Source organism: Galendromus occidentalis, unplaced genomic scaffold (assembly GCF_000255335.2).
Source record: "Galendromus occidentalis unplaced genomic scaffold, Mocc_1.1 scf7180000077448, whole genome shotgun sequence".
In the NCBI taxonomy this organism is placed as follows: domain Eukaryota; kingdom Metazoa; phylum Arthropoda; class Arachnida; order Mesostigmata; family Phytoseiidae; genus Galendromus; species Galendromus occidentalis.
This window is the reverse complement of record NW_003805436.1, coordinates 558,144-572,886: the sequence shown is the minus strand read 5'-3', so window position 1 is coordinate 572,886 and position 14,743 is coordinate 558,144. Positions and strand designations below refer to the sequence as shown.

The 14,743-nt window shown below is 51.1% G+C and overlaps 2 protein-coding genes and 1 non-coding gene across 3 annotated transcripts; 1 reads left to right on the top strand and 2 right to left on the bottom strand.

Moving 5' to 3' along the window:
* Positions 1-2,685: 2,685 nt before the first annotated feature.
* On the bottom strand, positions 2,686-3,541 carry LOC100906502 (uncharacterized). The gene is made up of 2 exons (XM_003743542.1): positions 3,416-3,541; positions 2,686-3,170 (listed from the first exon to the last, which is right to left on the bottom strand). The coding sequence occupies exons 1-2, from the start codon at positions 3,510-3,512 to the stop codon at positions 2,953-2,955; spliced, it is 315 nt and encodes a 104-aa protein (XP_003743590.1). The 5' UTR covers positions 3,513-3,541; the 3' UTR covers positions 2,686-2,952.
* An 8,184-nt stretch (positions 3,542-11,725) lies between these two features.
* Positions 11,726-11,797, top strand: TRNAQ-CUG (transfer RNA glutamine (anticodon CUG)). The gene has a single exon. It is a non-coding gene; the product is annotated as a tRNA-Gln (tRNA).
* Positions 11,798-13,174: 1,377 nt separating this feature from the next.
* On the bottom strand, positions 13,175-14,411 carry LOC100900171 (uncharacterized). Its single transcript, XM_029111540.1, has 5 exons — positions 14,290-14,411; positions 13,850-13,989; positions 13,665-13,729; positions 13,419-13,503; positions 13,175-13,331 (listed from the first exon to the last, which is right to left on the bottom strand). Exons 1-5 carry the CDS (start codon positions 14,392-14,394, stop codon positions 13,175-13,177), a joined length of 552 nt encoding a protein of 183 aa, XP_028967373.1. The 5' UTR covers positions 14,395-14,411.
* Between the last annotated feature and the right edge of the window lie 332 nt (positions 14,412-14,743).

Below are 14,743 nucleotides of genomic sequence, written 5' to 3'. Positions count from 1 at the left end.
GACGCAACCGTCGAAGCCTTCGAACTCATATCAACTTCGTACTCGTTCGAGAGGGTTTTATTCCCTCCGCGTCAGCTTGCGACTATCACAATCGATAAAATTTTCAGAACTGCATATCTGCGGGTATTAAGTAGCAACAATCAATTCATTCGAGTCACGTAACCCTCGATCGATTTCATCAGACTATATGTATTCCTATCTTTCGCTCCGCTATCCATCTTTTCCCATTTACTTAACATGTGAGCACTATCTCACGATCAATTCCATAAGATCATATTACACAAATTAAAATTACAATGAAATCAAGTTTTCACAAGGGAACGATTTTGTCGCGGTCACTATGGATTCATCTCGTAGGTATGAGCGATTCCGCGGAGTAATTCAATGAGCGTATAAGAATCACGTCGATTCATAATCCTCAGGATGCGCTGATCGTTCTGGAGATACCGGTTCCGTTTTTCCGCAGCCGCGCATCCGGCGACGTAACGTTCTAGCTGGGCGTCCTTGTGCACCTGCGCTTTCCTCAAACCATCAATGAACTTCAACAGCCCAGGGTGGTCCGCTGCGAACTGACGCTGGAGACTCCGGTGAAACGCTTCCACAAAATTGTTCGTTCTGTCAGAGGGAGTCATCATTGAGCGTACGTTCATGGACACTCCACATGTGGACTGGAAAAATGGCTTCCCGGCGTCCCATGGTTCCATCGGTCTTTATCTGCAGCCTCCCCATGTATGTGTCCTCAAAATAGTCGAGAACCGGCTGCAGCTCTTCCGGTAGCTCGTCCCTGAGGTCACGGAGGGCTTCTTCCAGGCGATTTGGTGGTAAGAATGCCATCGCGGAAATCATTCATACTCCCAGCGCGAAGTCGGACTCGTTCCGATATCTTCTGTCGAGCCCGCACGATGCCACACGTTTTTTGAGGTTCTGGACCAAATGGAAGAAGCATCCATGTATCTCTGCGTTTGGGAAATAGGCCCCGAAAGCGTTCATGAGTGCTTTTTCGTAATCCATGGAAATCGCCTCCGGGCTCAGGTCCGGCAATCCGAGTCTGATCATATCCAACATCTTGAATGAATGGAATCGATTACTATGCGGCATACGATCGGATATCCCGTCGGTATATCTCCGGCATGATACGTAACACAAGCTCTGCGATCTATTCTTCAATTTAGCTTGCAGTATACGTCCTCGGTCTTGTTTGGGAGTGGAACGAAGGCGATCGGCACGACGCAGCCTGGTCGCTCGGCTAAGATCACGAACAACTGAGAGAATAGCTGGGGGCTAGACTGAACGTTCCGTCTACATACAACTTCCTCACTCGACCGATCCACGAAACAGCGGACGCCCGACCAAAGATTAAGATTTGATTCGAAACATCAGAGCCACTGTCGCCGAGCAGAAAGTTTTGGAAGTTTCCCGAAGTGCTTTCGTAGCGGCGGTACTCCTCCGGAATGTCGATCGAAGCCAAGCTCGTGTAGTGTAGGGATGCGATGCCAACTTTGTCCCGTGTTCTTTGTACGATTCTGGCCAGCGTCTTGTTGCTCTCCAGAGTTCCTTGAGCAGCTAATGGAGAACCGACCCGCACTTCGCTGATGATTTGCTGCGGCGTCTCCAGAGTGTCAGCGGCTCGTCGTTTCGGGGCGGTTTTCTTCTGTTGAACCTCCACCGGTGCAGGCGAGCACAGCATTTTTTCGTCGGATGAGTCTTGAAGTGACATCGCCAAAATTCAGTGCACCGATCGCGGCTGAGCTGAGCGAACACACACGCGAAACCTTCATGGATGAGCTTTTCTCGTCCTCGTTGACTCTCGACGGGCGCTGCCATCCTGGTGATCCTTAGTCGTTTTCCTCAACCCCCTTGAATCGCAACGAGAAATCTCCCCTCCTTCTCGCCCAAAGACAGTTCCATCATAGGTGCACCCCCAGATGGCCGGGTTGACGCCGTGGCCGGGTTGAAGCCGTGGCACGATTGACGGTGTGGCCGGATTGACGGTGTGGCCGGGTTGACGGCGTGGCCCGGTAGACGGCGTGGCCGGGTTGACGCCGTGGCCGGGTTGACGCGCTTCGCTTGGCACCGGAGCGGTGCCGTGAAGCCAGTGATTACGCGCGAAGCTTCACCGGAGCCTAATTCACCCCACACGGCGAAGAATCCTTGCGGAGAGACCGTCGTATGGATCCCTCGGGGGACCGGTGTGTCCACCGGGTCCAGGACGACCTACAAATTTCGGTGTTACACCGGGAAGATCATTCCCGATCGCGCATAATTCCTCGGGATGGACACTTCGTGAACAGGAAGTGCTTACCATGCGGAAGACTTGTGGATGGAATCAATGTTGATCCCTGCATACGGAACTGATATACCCGGAACGGTTCACTTGAGTAGGACCAAACACCGAGAAGGGGTGTTTTGTTCGCCTTGGACGATTCAAAGCGCTTCTCATGAAAATTCACGGTGGACCCTCGGGGTGCGTGGCGATTGAGAGTTCTTCAGCGATGGGAGTCCCATTATCCGATGCTGAGGGGTCGTGGGAGCTCAACGAGCCGAAGAAGTTCTATCCATCAAATCACTGGTTACTTTGGATTAGATCGAGTCGAGCAGAGGGAGACTCTCACCTACTCCCCGTCGGAGCCATGACAGATCTTCGTCGTCGGAACATTATACATACCGCTGAAGACTATACGATGGTTTTATGTGTTTCCGTAGATGGATCGTCCTCTACGAACATAGATTTATTCATTTGTTTTTGGTGTTTTTCCTCCATTATTATATACAAAACATATATACAATCCGGTTCTGCAATTCGCAGCCAAACTTTACCGACCTACGCCGACATCGCAGCGCCGTCGTCGAACGGCGCCGACGGTCGGTCCCAGCAGCATTGAGACATTCGATTCTCTCATCACAGATGGCAAGAATTGCAACATAGTCGCTGACTCGTCATGAAATCAACGCTCACTGGAACTGAGAAGCATCGACATCACCTCCGAATCCTCCGAAAGCGGAGCTGTCGAACTGCTGTCCCTGCCCTTGTTGTCCGAAAGCGGCTTGAGCATCAAATCCTTGGAAGCCAGAGAAATCTTGAGCTCCAGCAGCTCCATGGGCACCGAAGGCTCCGGCCTCGGCACCACCGAAAGCTGAGGAGTCGAACTGGGGAGAATCACCACCAGCGGCTGAGGGAAGAGAGGTTCACGATCGTTAGATGTCATTCGAGACCGACGAAAGAAGAATTCACACCGTCGCTCGCTGGGAAACCACATGGTTTGTGGATGAAGGCTTGCCGAAGAAACGCCGTCTTTCCGATAATAAATGCAGCCGCGCGAAACTGATGGACACTCTGAGATCTCGAGGAGTTCCTCCTCGCGGAGAAATTCGGCAGAGCATTTATCCGAGAATATGGGCGCTCAGGAACACTTACCGTGCTGGCCGGCGAACCGGGAGAAATCAGCACCGTCGAACTGGGCGAACGAGACGACTGCGACGGCGGCGAAGAGGGCGACTTGGAGGGTGTTCATGTTTGCTGTTAGTTGCACGGGACAAGCTGATGTCCAGCCAAAGGAGAAGTCGCTTTATATAGCAGACCGCAACGATTGTTGCCCCTCGCCATCTTCAGGAGCGCATTTATCGCTGCGGTCCGGGATGCCGCAGACGAACGCTTTGGTAACAATCCTGCCCCGTGGTCGGAGTCGCAGTCGCCGTTGCTGTCGCCGTCGTCCGCGACGACGACACCCGTCTTTGACCAAAGCGTCTAGCTACATTCATCTGACAACATGTCGATCTAGTTTGTCGGTTTTGCTTTTCAATTTCTTCCATCCGCATAGGAACATGGTAGATAGATTCAGTTTCATTTGTGAACTTGTTTCTTCTTCCTGTCTTCGCCGGGCATGTTTTCGGCACAGCCGTGTGTGAATGAGGGAACATCTCTCAAGTTGTGGCCGATTGAATCGATTCAAGAGAACCCGGAGAATTGAATCAAGAGTTCCCGATCTTCCCAGCCCCTATCGAACTCCGGATTCGGGTATTTGAGGATCTCTACAACTTCTCCCATGGACGGCCAATTAAGTCTGAGATGAATTGAATGATCACGATTATAATTAGAACTGTTGACGGCAGATAATTTGCCCGCTCTAATATATCTTATGTGATTGCTGGATCCTTCGAGCATAATTTTTCACTAGACTCGGATTTGAGGAGCTCCCAAATATGGGGTTGCGGCATTCAGGCTCCTCCAGAGGCTTCGAGGATTCTCCAGGCTGGTGCATTCCCGAGTTTTCCGAAGCTAGGATAAGTGGGTTCGAGAACCGATCGATTGATAATCAGGATTGATTGCAGTACAATCAGATAGACCTCAATGCTGCGTGTTCCAGCAGCATTGAGTTTGTCTGTTCCGCAGGGGGCTCCTGGTATCGTAATCATTGGTTTACGGATGGCTTCCCATCCAACGGGACTGGGAGATAGTAGATAACACGAGAATGGAATTTTGGTTCGGAGGATTATCTCCTAGGGAGACGTTTCAGCCGGCAGAACAGCCGTAAGCCTTCTCGGAAAGTCTCGTTCTATGTATCTCCATAGAAAGTCTAGGTCTCGGAGACAGCCGTGAGTATCCGCGCATTCTTGTATTGGACTTCAGCTCAATCAAGCGATCAATCGGGAGGTCGGCATGAGTTTCTCCTGAGCACTCAGAAATTCAGCGTAGGCTTCTGCCGTGTAACTCGTGTGGTTTGAGGGCCCGTCACCCCTCATCACCCGTGAATAGTTCTCGAGTGACAGCTCGCTCAGCTGATCAAAGTTAGTCAGTTTTTCGCTTCTTTCTTCCTTCCGTCGCCGATAGTGCAGGTGACAGCTCCATCTTGCTCGCTTACGGGAGCCGTGATGGGACAGACAGTGAGAACCAGACCAGACGGTCCTCTCAAATTGGAAGTTTCGGGAACCCCCTTCAGACACCCGCGAGCGGAGAGTGTCCCTGCTCGACGGGCTCGATATCGAATTTCTAGACTGAGAGAAGCCGAGAGATTTGGAAGAATTTCGGGAATCAATATCATGATGGAACGTTCCGCACCTACACGGCCCCCCAGAGAGACTTACGTATATGGAGCCCCCCAGTTGTTCAGCGCTGAGTTCAGTGAGTCTATGACTACGGAAGTCTCAATCATCTCGGCTGCCATACGATTACCTTCCCAATTTTGGGAATCGGCTATTCTGATCAAGAATTAGCTCCGGAAAACTCGGAAGTCATCCACTAAAAGAAGCTCGAGATAAAGGGCACCCCGGTCGTCAGCCGGGGCTCCTCGAGAGGGGCCCGACATCCCACGGGAGAACCACATTCTTAGAGGCGTTCTGAGTTCAGGAGACCCGAAACTAGCACGTCGACTACACCTTATGTGAGATGCGTATCGCCCCGTGTTGTTCTTGCCGGAGGCGTTTCTTATCGAGCGCAGGTAGGATTATGTCACTTTTTTGACTGCAGATACGAGATGGAAATGTAACAGCTTCGTAATACGGAGCAGCCGCACCAGAGCCCTCGCTTTTGTCTTGCGACGACCAGAATCAACACACGGCATCGACTTCCGAAACGGAAAGTGTTGCAAACGCCAAACGCCATCATTCCCTTCGCGGCTATTAGAAGACGCTGGTTCAGTCAGTCAACAACGATCGGAAAAATTTCACAAAGCAATCGCAGCGGGTACCCAATCGAGAAATCAAGAAGCCGAAACGCCGACCTGCTCGCCCGTCCGCCCGCCAGCCGCAACCCCAGCTTGCCTGGCAACCAAACGCACATGCGCAAAGCCGTATTTCTATGTGTGTTTATTTACCGAATGTATACTATTAATGAATGGCATTTACTAAATGACCGTCGATTCATTGGTGTTTCCGTAACCGGAGATTTCAGCAGCGCGAGTTCCTAACCCTCTTTTCATCCACTGCCCGCTGCCCCGTATCTCGGGGAGCTACGTCAAGTGTCTTCCCTCATCTCGGCCATCGACCGTCATTCGCTGAGCGGATTCGCTCCCGCTGTCAGGGGCCCGAATAGAAGATCGGGAGACGAGCAGCGAAACGATACATCCAGCAATCCACAAGATGCACACATACATGAATTCGGGGGGGAGCGAGGGGCTCGGGCTCCGAAGAATACTTTTCTCTTTGGTGTCATGAGCTTTCCGGTGAGAGGAACCGACTTGTCGACCGGGAATTAAACTAAGAAGGAAAAAGCCCAAAGCGTGGACGCCCAACTAATCCCTTCCCCTGCTGGCATTCATGTCAGCTGCCTCTCACCTCTCGACGATATTCTGCATGCAGTCAATCGGTCAATCAATCAGCGCAACTCCCGGAGGTTCCCCCACTCCGGCTGATCCTGTTCGACTTGAGAACCATCAATACTTGCTCATCGAGATCGATCCTGTACGAAACGCATGGTCGGAGAATCGTTCCAAAGCGATGAACGTTGACATCCGGAGGATTCCCGTATAGACGAAAACCGTACCGCTCCCATTGAATGCGCACCCTACACCCCCTATCAGACGAGCATCCCCACACCTCTAATTCGACGGCCCATAGAATCTCGACTCCACTGAAACCTAGGAAGGCTGACCGTCTTCCCCCTGACCTTAGCCGATACGAGCTAGATATTAGGGTGAATCGGGGTCGACGCTCGGGGAGCCCGTCCGTCACCGGAAAAACGATACGTATCCAACAGCTCGGACCCTCGCGCGTGAAATTGCGGTCCTTCCATGTGACTTTGCGCAACTGGCGACGACATCATCCTGTTGTTCTTCACCGGAATCGGGATAAGAATATCCTGAAAGCAAAAATAGATTTGTTCGTCACAATATTTGTCCCGTTTAGGCGGCCTTCGATCATTATGGTAATCACGGATCGGATCCATGAAACTTCCATCGACTACAACAAACCGGTTCCGAATGAATCGCACACGGTGCCGACTAAGCTTGCAACTCCTTCAGAATGGCTGTTTTTGACCGTTCGAAGGTGGGTGGAGCAGGATTATTCTTTTCACTTTCCGGAAGAGCTTGATAGATAATTTTTTTTTGTCGTGTAAATGCTCCAGTTCCACTACCGGATGTCCAAACGGCCGTAATCAGGTCAAGCTGGCCTGGGGAGACTCGTGATTCGAGATCGAGGTCAACAAATTCCTCTACTGCGACCTCGGTTTCTCAGGCTCCGTCTCTCTCCTGCTCTTCTTTTTCTTCTCTTCACAATTCTTGATTTGATTGGAAGAGCTCACCAGTACTCCGTTACCGACGAGGGATTCACCCGTGAAACCGACAGCTCCTGGACAGCCGCTCGTCTGACAGTTTTCTCGCCGCCTTCCTGCCCGGACAAAATGCTAGCGTGGTGTGTCATTGGTAAAAGTTGACGTAGATCGATGCAGGCTGGAGCACCCGGTGGTCGGGAGGCAACTGTAAACGATCTTACGCCCAGAAAATGCGGTTGCCCCTACAAACAGCCGGCGCAGCGTCCGCGGGCTCCTTATCCTGAGGCAACTTCCCTCGAGCCGGCAACTATCCCACCTGTTGCCTCCGGCAGGGTTCCCGTGAAGATCACCGGTCGAATTTCGATTTGAGTTCTCGCAGGGTCCACAAGGGAGAAGCCTCGAATCTAGCAAGCTTTGACTTGTAGGTTCCGCAGTTTGCTGGAGGTGCACAGCACGATCTATCCGCATTTACAGCGATCCGCTCCCTGGATGATCGGGAGCTCCCTCGACTCTGCTTGAGAATCGGCCGGCCGCGCCGCTCATTTGTCCGCAAAATGATAGTTCACGTTGGCAGATATGAAACGGAAAAAGACAGCTAATCCGACAGGGTCGAAGATTCCTGGCGGAAGTCGTTCCGACCTCGATTGTCCCCTTCCGGGGACAATCTAGGGGCAGGCTCGAGACTTTCTCGGCAAAGTCGAACTTAAATCGACTACAGCCGAAATCACCTGGTGGAAGATCGAGTGAATAAGATCTCAAGGAACACACAGTGTTCCGACCGCAACAGCAGTCGAAGATGTCGAGAGCGGACTCTGCAGTCTAGGATATAAAGAATTGATGGCCCTCCGAACCTCTGTCCCGTTATTTCCCGGCGCATCTCTCGGACTCCTACCGAGTAATTTGCAGCATCTCCTCATTTTCTTCCAGGAAGGTCGCCGTTTTTTCCAACGCAGAGTCGAATAGACGCCGGAAGCACTTGGACCCACCAGCTCTTGAGTCGGAACTCAAGAGCCTTGACAAGCTGAGAGGCACCCTCTGATCCTCGTGCATTTCTAGGAATGTTATGGATTCTCCAGCGACGGGCCCAAAAATTATTCTAAACGAGAGGAAGAGTAGGTATTTTATTTTTTCAGTGCTTCGCGGTAGTGTCTGTTTCGAAGCCCGGCCCAGTCCCTGCAGCCTTGTTACCCGGGGCAGATGGTCTCCCCGTATGTTCCGATGCGCATGTGTTAAAGTTAAGAGACCGCATGGGGGATAAACTCGACAAACGACAGAGCCGTTGCCGCGCTGTCGGCTCGCGTATCGCTTAGAGCTCGAGGGGGAGCCCACTATAAGCTAAAGCTGTGAGAATGGCAGTCGTTCTAAATTGTACTTCTCGATAGATCGCGCTCGGGATAACAGCGGATTCCACGGGGTGGAATCCGCGGTGGGTTCGCACTTATCCTCCAGGGCGCCCAATGCTAGATCCGCAGCGGGAGCTATTTTTGCGTATTCCGCTGATTTCGACCAATGAAGCTGGTTCGTGTGAAGAAAGAGAGATCAGACAGAGCCGTTTTCGGGATCCAGGGTCAGCTCGTATCAGACTCTCTTGAATGACATCTAAAAAGGAAATTCTTTCCCGATACTCCTTACCAAAGCTCGCCCCAGGTTGCTAGCGGATTCTGACCAGAGCTCTTGCTCTCGTCGCAGAATGACTCTTGATTTCACAAAAATCCCTCACCGAACCGATCCGACCGCCGAGGAAAGTCCCCTATCGGATTTCGTCGGGCTTGGAAAATTGAATCGATTGTTCTGAAATCCAACTTGACCAACGACTTTCTAATCCTCCCGCCCGGGGTTGATGGAGAATGGTCGTCCCGACGGGGATCGATCACTGACACTTGGGGAAGGTGGGAAAGGGACCAATTTTCTGGATTTCGCACACATAGTCCGATGCGCGGATATTTCTTTATCTATGAAACAGACGTCAGCGAGCACATCTCCTCAGTCTCGAGTCTCGATCATCATCAATAATAATTCATGTCTCAATGGAGACCAGAGGCTTCCATTTTCCAGTCTGACGGTCGTACATCCTGGAGCAGACTTATCGTGGACTCGACCGTCTGATGATTCATGCTACGTTCCAGTTTGAGTCATCGTTGCGCCAATGATCCACTTCACGGAGTCCGAAATCGGCAGATTGGAGACCTAATGTCTGAGCGACGCAATCTTGTCGAAAATTCACCGATCATGGAGCGAGAATTTCTTCCCGCTCAGGGTCGCCATTCCAACATTTCCCCGCGCTGGAGCTCAACGCTATGCCTGAACAACTCGATAGTCGATTGGATCGATGTCTGTGGTTGCGGACAGGGTTTCCGATTACTCGAATCGATCACCGGAGATGACTTGAAACGTGGATCAACGATTACTGCGAAAGCTCAACGGTGGCGATTGATCTGCTGGCTCACACGTCGGGCATGAAGCGACGGACGATTTGATGAAGGACAAATAGACAGACTGAAGTTCTTAATGTTGGATCCGCGAGAAGGAATCAACGTTGCATAAACGGCATCGTTTCCCGCAATCGGGCGAAGGCCACAGCAACTGGTAGCCTACGAAGGAATGAGCTTCAAGCAGCCGTTACGACTTGAAGCGACGACACATTGAGCGAAATTCGCTAAGAAAATTTCCTAACAATAAGACACTAGCTTCAGATAATGACAACTACGGAAACCACAGCTGTCGCCCGGCTTGCCTCCCTGCGGCCCATCGCTGATGAACAGACCGATCGGTCGGTCGGTCGGTTCGGCGACGGGCCGGCCTCCTAAGGTCGCCCAACATTTCGACATGCATTATCCGAATAGCTGTGTGGCGCTTCCTATTCGAGTCGCTCCACTTCGATTCGGCGATGAGACGGTCCGAGCGATTCGTGTGGATTCCGAAGGAACTTCTTAGCGGTAGGGTCAACTGAGCAGAAAGGTTCGTGGGGAAGTCAATCGGGAAAACTCGAACGATCACAGGATGATCCTCACGCTACCGAAACCGGAGTGCAGATCCGCAAGTTGGCAGTACGGTTTGACTTGCACTCAAAAAACCTTACGGTCTGGTGAATCGCAGATCTCATCCGGTTTAGGTCGAGAGATGCTAGATCGGCGCGAAAACATCCTCCTTCCCTCTTAGGAGGAAAATGTGAGTCCTCCGTGCTGATCGTCACGGGGGCCGGAACGGCGAACAGAAAGAGTTCGGACCTTCCCGACATGGGGCTTTATGGGACATGGCAGCCCTAGTCGGCAAAACTCACTCACGCCGGAATGGTGATTAGAGCCGAAAAGTTGGAGCGAATAAACTGACGATTCCATCTTCGCCAGGGTCGATCTCATTGAGTGCTTCTTCGATGTTGGAAGGGTTTTGCTCACGAAGAGGTTTCAGTATTGAACGTAGATCAATCGCACGAACGTCTGCCGACAGGGTCTCCATGCCCGACGTATTGTCAGGAGAGTGATGAAGAGTGATGACGCGCGGCAGTCTGTACTTATATTCTTCTTCGAGCTATCCCTTTTGTTCTCCATTATCATTATAGTTGGCCGTCTTGAGGGTCTCAAAACCGGATAATCGCTATACAGAAAGTTTTGTCAGAAGAGCCGCTCCAAATTTCATGATCGATTGTGCCCCGGCCTCAGCTTGCGACAGTCTCCCAATGCCTCGGGGATTCTAGAAGAGCAGCCGACTAGGGATTTCTCGAGACCCGCCATGCAGGCACACTGCGTACGAACCCAGATGGGGCTTCGGGGAGTTGACGTCAGTCGTCTGAACTTGCACGACAATGTGCCTGTGTCCTCGCGGCAGGAAATGGGTCCCATGTTCACGATGCCCTTCCCCCAAGCTGCTAGTTGGAATATCATCCAGGCATGCCTCCATACGCGTGATCTCTCTCTAAAAATATCGGCTGTGATGGATCAGGAGGAATTCCTTGCGCGGAAACATTCGGCACGGCTCCCGCCGCGTGGAACGGAAGACACGAGTCTGTCGCAGCTTGGGCATTCGCGGCTTCACACTGAATGTCAGAAACGGGCTAAGGTGGTAAACTGATCGAATGATCAGGCTACACAGGGAGCACTAGGTGATGACTGATGACCTTCCAGGCTACCAGTACTGCTGCAAGTGTGGAAAGGTAGACAACCGACGCTTGAAGGTTTCGAATTTCAAGGCTTCGCCCAGTCGAATCGACGTTGGGGCCCATCTTGCATAAACAGTGTTGTTTTCCTTGATTGAGTGAGGGACGACTGGCCGCCGGAAGCTGGGGGCCGGATAAGCTCTTCATAGCCGTGAGAATCCATAGCAACGACTCTTTTCCGCGAAAGAAATACTCCAATTAGTCGCGAGAAACAGATAACTACGACCGCGACTTCCACGGCTATCGTCACGATCGACTCCCTAGAGCCCTTCGCCGATGCGCGGACCGATCGACCGATATCATGTTTGACGTCATCGCAGTCTGCCAGCGTAATACATTGCTAAGATTGGTCTCTTTAGCATTAGGGTTCCATGGTGTAATGGTTAGCACTCTGGACTCTGAATCCAGCGATCCGAGTTCAAATCTCGGTGGAACCTACTTTTCCTCTGTTTCTTGCTCTTTGCACGAACTCCATGAACATCGCAGAAGCAATTCGAGACAGAAGTATGATAAAAATAAAATTCATTCCGGGAGATGCTTCTCCAAAACGTTTCCCTCCTTGTCTCATTCCGACAGCCGCAACCTTACACGCGAACGGAGTCCGCCGGGTGCGTCGAGTCTGGGACGTCCGTACGATGGACGTAGCAGCACAAGTGTTCTCACGCATCCCTCACAGCGATCTTCGCTGGAACGTTCTTGTTTTGAATTCGAAACAGGTCCGGAAGTCTTGGAAGGAAAAGATGAACGACGGAATGGGCTCTCGTTTTTTGAAAGGGACGTTCCCTACGATTGCAATTCGCGCTGGACATTCGTATCTCGCATATACACGGAAATGCAAAAATAATATTTCTCCTATTTTGGGCTAGAACTCTCGAACACCATTCTTTTGCACATTCCATGCGGAGTTTTGAGCGAACTCTGACGCAAGTATCGCAGTCGGACCTGGCCATCATCGAGCGATGAAGATGACGCACTCCCTAGGTTTCGTCGTTACGAGCGGACGGATTCTAGAATTAGTCGTTACGACCCAAAAGTCTGAATTGCCCCAACCGGCTTCTCAAGTACTCTGATGCTGGGCGCTCTCGGGGGGACAGTCATTAATACGCGATCGTGAGGGTAAGTCGTTGTAATGAGAAGACAGACAGCATTTGAACAGTCGGCGGTTCCGCGGTCCCGGCGACTCTGTCGCTGAATATCCTCGAGCTGTAGTTCCGCAGGTGGAAGAGGACGTTCGACGTCCGCCCTGACTGGACTTCGGATATTTCAAAGCAATAGGTGACCTAAAGTCGATTCTATCGGCCACTTCCCAAGAGACACAGAGATCTGCTCAGCTCATAACCTGAGGCGAGGAGTGAGGAACGTACGAATACACGAGGCGAAAATCCGGAAAGTTCAAGTTTTCGGAAAGCTCTCCGTGTCCTTCCGAGAGCTGTTATCTGATTTGCCCCTGGGAGTACTTCCACCTTTTTCGGAAAACTCGAAATATCTCCCGGTGAGATTCATCGAGGCGAGCTCCATCAAGAGAATTCAATCTCATCCGAGAATTCCGACCGCCGAAGTCGTGCCACGCTTCTTCGTCCTTCTTGATGTCGTGCCCCGCGAAGCATGCGCGTTAGCGCGTCGGTTTCGCGAGAGATTCGACGAACATACGATGTTGGGAATATCTGCCGTTCGCTCCACGGGACTGATGAGCAAAGATGGGAGAAGCAGGAAGAGACATCAATCTCTCAGTTTATTCGTCATATCCTGTTTGAGGAGATTATCGAACGGGGTAAGGCTGTCCGGATGTTACAGTTTCCATGTTTAATGTGATGTCAAGGTTCCTTGTTGACCTTCTCTGGACAATTGTCATTGTCAACAATTTGAAGAGCGTCGACGCCCACCCCCGTGATCTCCAGCAGCTTCGATTTCATTTTCTCGAGGAGCTCTCCGTCCGGCTTCGGCACATTCGCGTACAAAACGAGGAACTCACTCTCTGGAATGCATGAAGGTTTTGCGGAAGGTCTAATGCGATAAATTCACCGGATCATTCCGTTTCTCTGTGTATTCGAAACTGACTCACTCCTCTTGGCCAGGGTCAAATAACCTATGGTATATGACTCGTAGTCGGTGTGAATGATGTCTATCCTGACATTCTCTCCATCTGGAAGATTTCAATTGAAGAATTCTCTTCGACAGGTTTGTTCACTAGGGGCTCGGTCGAACTGGGGGTAATACGGTTCCATCTTGAATTTCTTGATCGGCCGAGAAAAAATGCAAAAATAATGGAATCTACATCGAGTCCTTGAGAAAAAGGGTGCTTACTCTCCATGCTGAACTGTAGACCGGTAGAATCGATGCTTGCTGGGAAGTACGCTTGGTCGATTGCTCTGAAATGGAACGCGTTCGAATTGATTTCGGATCGATAGGATTGATAATGAGATAACAATGGGAGGGCAGAGGCCTTCCGAGCAGGACTAATCATTTGGAATCCCTATCGGAGCGAATACCCCGAATTCTCGTGATCTATCTCCACGTAGAGCTTCTGATCGTTGAAGCGCCGGCTCAGGGACAGCACCAGACACCGGTCGAGATGACCCTCGTGGAGTCGTCCCCCTCGATGGGTCACCCACCATCTCGCGGAGGAAAACTGTAAAAGAGAATAGTGCGGACTGATTGTAATTTCGATATGCTCGGTTCGATGGGAAAAAATAGTATGAGAGGAATGATTTTCATGCTCACAACCGATCGCCGTCTGGCTGATGCTTGCTTTGTGGCACTGACTCGAAAACGTTATTCACCCAACAGAGATCGTAGGATCTAATTCTTTATATCAGGGCGAGAGTATGGGGAGCTTCAGCATCCGAATCTCCATTGAATGGAGCGCTCCTGCCCAACGTGAATTCAATTATTATGTATTCATCGGGAGTTCAGCCGTGATGGAACCCACCTTTCCAGCGTCAAGATCCTTCATGACATCGAAAGTGGGAGCGGCTCTCCCAAGGTTGTGACAGGCGGCGATCAAGACGAAAATAGTACTCCATAGCAGCTCCATGTTGGCCGTGTACACTCCACGTCAGGAGCGGGGAAGTTCATACAAACACTTTTTATCGACCGATGGGAGAGGATCCTCGGAATGTGATGTTTGAACGAAGATCTGCGTGATCAATGAGCTCCCGCATAATTTCACACTCAGTGATCCGGTTCGCGCGCGGAACATATGACACAATGAAGGATTCATTTCTGATGAAGAATTTTTCTGTAACTCTTACGCTTCTTGTCAGCTCGGATGACTATCTCCTTCAAGCAAATCTCGATTTCCTTGAGATGATGATTTTTACCCCGTCCAGCGTCAGTTCCATCGACGAACATTCATATTCGAGCTGATCATCTCTCCTCCGTTT

Coding starts and splice junctions, on each gene's coding strand:
- LOC100900171 (XM_029111540.1), bottom strand. CDS start 14,394: ATGGAGCTGCTATGGAGTACTATTTTCGTCTTGATCGCCGCCTGTCAC. Junction 13,990..14,289: donor AGGATCTTGACGCTGGAAAG/GTGGGTTCCATC, acceptor TCTCTTTTACAG/TTTTCCTCCGCGAGATGGTG. Junction 13,730..13,849: donor ATAGATCACGAGAATTCGGG/GTATTCGCTCCG, acceptor GTTCCATTTCAG/AGCAATCGACCAAGCGTACT.
- LOC100906502 (XM_003743542.1), bottom strand. CDS start 3,512: ATGAACACCCTCCAAGTCGCCCTCTTCGCCGCCGTCGCAGTCGTCTCG. Junction 3,171..3,415: donor CCGGTTCGCCGGCCAGCACG/GTAAGTGTTCCT, acceptor CTCTTCCCTCAG/CCGCTGGTGGTGATTCTCCC.